At 32.2% G+C, this 5,760-nt stretch overlaps 1 protein-coding gene across 1 annotated transcript; it reads left to right on the forward strand.

Annotated features, from left to right (window-relative positions):
- The first annotated feature begins 262 nt into the window (after positions 1–262).
- On the forward strand, positions 263–1,175 carry LOC111616544 (trypsin zeta-like). Its single transcript, XM_023357946.1, has 4 exons — positions 263–307; positions 758–831; positions 902–960; positions 1,039–1,175. Exons 1-4 carry the CDS (start codon positions 291–293, stop codon positions 1,141–1,143), a joined length of 255 nt encoding a protein of 84 aa, XP_023213714.1. The 5' UTR covers positions 263–290; the 3' UTR covers positions 1,144–1,175.
- The last annotated feature ends 4,585 nt before the right edge of the window (positions 1,176–5,760 follow it).

The raw sequence follows: 5,760 nt of genomic DNA on the forward strand, positions 1-5,760 counted from the left end.
TGTATTACAAATTAACATTTCATTGTATATTCATTATTGAAAATAATATTTATTATTGTAATTATTCATTATTGTAATATTCATCATTGCAATATTCATCATTATATATTCATATTAATATTCAATATATCAATATTCATATTAGTAATATTCATTATTGAAATTATTGCTGTTACAAAATGATTATGAAATTATTTCATAAGTTTGCATTTTCATTTGTAAAACTGTATAAAAAATACTTACATTATTATTTCAGATATCATTCATCTCTTTTTTGTTATATTCTCAAAATGAAAGACGTATTAAGGTATGATTTATATGAAAATTTTTGAATGAATGCTTTTTATTACAGATTGATTTGAATTTTACAATAATATTATAGAAAATTTACATTTAATTTTGAAAATATTAGTATTAATATAAATATATTCTCAACTAAAAAAAGCCATAAATTCCACATCATTATGATATCGCAGACGAAAAATCTCTGATTTACAGAAGTCAATGCGAGTTCCCACAATAAGGGAACTCACGAGTCTGTCGGATACAGGCTGTCAAAAAACACCAGCAATTTTTTGGCAGTTTACGTTCCGATAATGTTGAACCTCATTTGAGCCTTGCAAATGCCATTATAGATACAATTAATTGGCTATGTCGATGCCACACAGCAAATACAAAGTGATGTGGAGTTTCATTCACTGTACACTGCATTTATTTACACGACTGAATCTATAATTAGAATAATTATAAATTACAGATTTGGATTATTATTCTTCCTCCTAAATGTTATATATGCCCTGTCAGTTTACGAGAGAAATGAACCCAAATCAGGTAGAAAAGAAAACGTTGTATTTTTCAGATAATAATTCCATATTTATGAGATAATTTAATACATTTTTAGGAAGACAACGGAGGATTGTTGGAGGTGAAATCGCTCGTGATAAAGAATTTCCTTATATGGTATGTTTATTCATTTAAACTTTTATTAAAGATCAGATATAATGATTTACTTTACAGATATAAACTTATTTGATTTAGGTAGCATTGTTCAGAAAAATACATAACATTGACGACTTTCGTGCGGGTTCTACATTAATATCAACACAAACAATACTTACAACAGCGCATTGTATAGTCGGGTAACGTTTATTTCAATTTTTTTTAACTCTTTTGACGAAAATCTAATTTGATCCGAATTCGGANTATAAGCAACCTTCTCCTCAAGCCCAGCCTGTCCAAAACTTCCTCATTTGTTATTTTCTCCGTCCAACTTATTCTTTGCATCTTTCTCAAGCACCACATTTCAAATGAGTTAATTCTTTCCATCATTTCATGCGTAAGAGTCCATGCCTCACATCCGTATGTTAGTACACTCCAGATCATTGTCCTTAGGATTTTTATTTTCAGTTTTATGTTAAGGCCTCTGTTTGTTAATATATGATAAATCTGATAAAAGGCAGCTTTTGCTTTATTAATTCTGCTTTTAATTTCCATTTTACATCTATTATCACTTGTTATCCAGCTTCCCAGGTATTCAAACTGATATCTATCAAACAGACAATATCTATCTCTCTTTAATTTTCTCGCTCAAACTGACCTTACGTATGCGCTACGGCAACTGGTAGTCGACCAATCAGTGTCTCCGCTCGTCCGTAGCTCTACTTCCGGTTAACATATCCTTTCAACTATGAAAAGTTTGAAGGTTGAACTTTGTGAGTTAGATAATGATTGGGAGCGAAGTGCGAATGTAAAAAGGAGCATCGTCGCATTTGTAGGAACGGAACCGTGGCGTAAACCGAGGGCTACCTGTATTATAGAAAATTTACATTTAATTTTAAAAATATTAGTATTAACATAAACATGTTGTCAACTAAAAAAGCCATAAATTCCACATCATTATATAATGATATTGCAGACGAAAAAATCTATGATTTACAGAAGTCAATGCGAGTTCCCACAATAAAGGAACTCACGAGTCGAATCTTGGCTGTCGAAAAACACCAGCAATTTTTTGGCAGTTCACGTTCCGGTATTGTTGAACCTCGTTTGAGCCTTGCAAATGCCATTATAGATATAATTAATAGGCTATGTTGATGCCCACAGAGCAGAGATCGAAAAATACAAAGTGATGTGGAGTTTCATTCACTGTACACTGTATTTATTTACTCGACTGAATCTATAATCAGAAAAATTATAAATTACAGATTCGGATTATTATTCTTCCTCCTGAATGTCATATATTCCCTGTCAGTATACGAGAGAAATGAACCTAAATCAGGTAAAAGAGAAAACATTTACAGATAATACTTCCATATTTATGAAATAATTTAATACATTTTTAGGAAGACAACGGAGGATTGTTGGAGGTAAAACTGCTAATGATGGAGAATTTCCTTATATGGTACGTTTACTCATTTAAACTTTTATTAAAGATTAGATATAATTTACCTTACAGGTATAAAATTATTTAATTTAGGTATCATTGTTCAGGAAATTACGTAACATTGACGAATTTCGTGCGGGTTCTACGTTAATATCAACACAAACAGTACTTACAGCAGCACATTGTATATCCGGGTACGTTCATTTCATTTGTTTTGAACTCTTTAGACAAAAATCTAATTTGATCTGAATTCGGACTCTGGGAACTTTGAAACGTCATAAAATGCAAGAATTTTGGGGTTCTGACCGTATGTAGGGATGTATGACTGTGTTTGTGTGTGTAGGGGTTTTGTTTACTTTCTTTGAAGCTTAATGAAATTCATTTTTTCGTGCAATGATTACAATTAATTATTTAAATTAATACAATTAATAATTTAAAATGAGATTTGATAAAATTTATATATACATATTGTTACGTATAAAATAATTTATTTTACATTAGTGTTGAAATTCGAGATTTATATGGAAGAGTCGGTAACGTTAGTAAAAACCTGGGACGTGAAATATTGTTTGATAGAAAAATTTTGCACCCGTTCTTTAATAAAACAAAATTTCTTTATGATATCGCCGTTTTGCTTCTTAATAAACCTATCGAACTTTCACCAAATATTCAACCAGCAGCTTTAGCCGCAGTTGGTCTACGATTTACTTCTGGTTATGCCGTTTTTGTTGGTTGGGGTGACATTGCAAAAAGTAGGTTTATTTGTTTATTTTTATTCACAAATAGTTAAATCTTTAAAGTTATTGAAAAGAAAATAAAACAATTTTGTAATATATTTAAATATACAAGTGTTTAATGTTAATTATTTATTAACAACATTAAAAAAATATGTCTGTGTTAATGTTTAATACAAGATCAAGTAAAGAATACGACAATTATTTTCATGTATATAAACGTCATTGATTAATGATTCAACATGAATGAAAAAAACAGTATTTTAATGTAATTCAGATAAAAAAACTGAATATCTGCACTGGGCAGAAGTACAGTTAGTGAATCCAGAAAAACGTGGATGGATGAATTCCCCCGGTATTAAAACAACTGGTCAAGAAATACTGACGGCAACACCCGGAGTGGCTTTACTGAAAGTAAAACGATTACGTTCTTCGCCGGTCATGATGTACATTTTTCTAACTAATAAATTAATTTTATTTGTTTATAGAGGGATGGTGGTTCACCATTGATAAAGTATGATAATTCGGGTCAACACGTTGTCATTGGCGTTCTGAGTGGAGGTTACGCCGTCGTTAACGATGCTTTTATTTACATGTCAACTAGTGTTCATCACGATTTCATAGCCAGGAACAGTCGTGGAACCCTCGTATATCATGTTTTCAAAGGTTGAGATTGTTAATTTAAAAATTGATTATTCTAAATACGTAAACTCCAAACTGCAATTGCTTTTTACCTTAGCAGTAGAAAACAATCCTTTTTTTTTGTATTCTAAATATTGAGAGGAAAACGTTTTGTCAGTGTAATAAATTGAATTTCCCTCATGTAATTATTTCCTCATAAATAAATTAAAAATATGTATTTGTTTTTATAAATCACGTGTTTCTATTAGCGTGTCAGAATGGATGATTTATTTCTCGCCTACGATTATGTTTCGATTATTAATAATGTTACCAAAATATGAACAGATTAGCATTAAGCGAGGCAAAATAAAGGAAAATTATTGATATTTTTTAATCTAGTAAATGTACGCATATAATATAAAGTTTCAATTTACACTTTCCTTTGGGGCACAGAATCAAGAGTATACACGGACTACAGAATTAAAATTTTTGTTTTTAATTGTAATATGTTATTGTGAGAATCGCAGGGGGTCAGAGGTTAATCCCTTCTGATCTCTTAATCTGCACGGGATGCTAAAACCCAATCTCGAGATCGTTGGATAACTAGGAGGGCGAATCGAGTGGGGAGTGCGTCAGTAAGTCGGCAGAGGTTCGTGGACAAACAAAAGACAGGTTTTAACATAACGAAACTATAAAATTTATTGTAAAACTAAATCTAGAAGATACAGATCTATACGCGGATAAATGTGGGTACAAATTGAAGTGGATAAATGCGGTTACGACTGCGAACAAATAAATTCTTAACAAAACGCGTGCTCGACCTAATTTCCCTATTCTAATGCACTTTACGCAGAGAAAGAGAGAGAGAGAGTTTACAAATTTCAGCCCTCTTTTAAATACCTCTCAGGCGTATTGGAGAGTCGATGTGGAGAACTTCATTCATATGGACGGGTCATTGTCACTGATGGGTTTCCAACCGGTGTGTTCTCCTCTTCTTGGGTCCAGTCCAGGTTATGGAAGTCCGGGAGATGAAATGCACACAACTACCGATTGATGTCCTGATTAATCGTTCCTCCAAGCTTCCGGTGACTTTCTCCTTTATCTCCTTGTCGTGAGAAAAAGCGTCACGTGTTCGTTCAATGTTGACGGTTACGGTGCCAAGTTGACACTTATGAGTTAATTTTCCCATTGGATTGTTATGACTAATTGTAACCTCTGCTCTAATTTTTCCCAGGATTGTTTTGATGTCGAATTTGTTTACAAATTCCTATACAAATGTGTAAATTCGCGAAACTCACACCACGTATGCTACCGTATATACTGTACTGTACGTACTGTAATTGTTCGTGATATCTCGTTAATTAATTTTTTAATTTAAAATTTCTCTGGTATTCGGAGTTTCAAATTTCGAAATGTGGTCGGAACAGCTATTCGAAATATCCAATTCATTAATTCTTCAACCATTTCTATCAAACCTTACGATATTCATTACATCTAGGTACTAAAATATTTTATATAAATTCCTTTATATAGCAGTGTAGACTCAAAATTCGTGTATAAATAATGATAATTCATAGTATAATTTGTTTTATTGTGATCAATCGACTTCTTAATCTAACAAAAAATGAGGCTCTGTTACTCTTCAATAAGCCCTAGGCTTCGAAAAACTTGGATCCGTTCCTGTCTGAAGGGGAAACGAATGAAATTATTTTAATCGTAGACACCAGAAATCAGAGAGTAATCGCCAAAGATTTGGCAGGCTACATTTACACTTCCTACGCATCGGACACAGCAATTTGGAGATTTCAAATGTTCGAGTCTCAAAATTTATTAATTATCACAAAAAATATTGCGTGTTAATTTTCTTTCGTTGGACTTTGAATTTCGGCAGTTGATCGACGGGAACGAGTTGGAAATGATTACCTAAGCCGACAACAAAATATAATATAATCGTTCTTAGGGCAGGTAAAGCATAATAACTTATTTTAGTTGCTAATGAATGGTGAAGAAGCAAGGGGTTGG

The sequence above is a fragment of the Centruroides sculpturatus genome, unplaced genomic scaffold (assembly GCF_000671375.1).
Source record: "Centruroides sculpturatus isolate CEXI.00-Female unplaced genomic scaffold, Cexi_2.0 scaffold2524, whole genome shotgun sequence".
Classification (NCBI taxonomy): Eukaryota; Metazoa; Arthropoda; class Arachnida; order Scorpiones; family Buthidae; genus Centruroides; species Centruroides sculpturatus.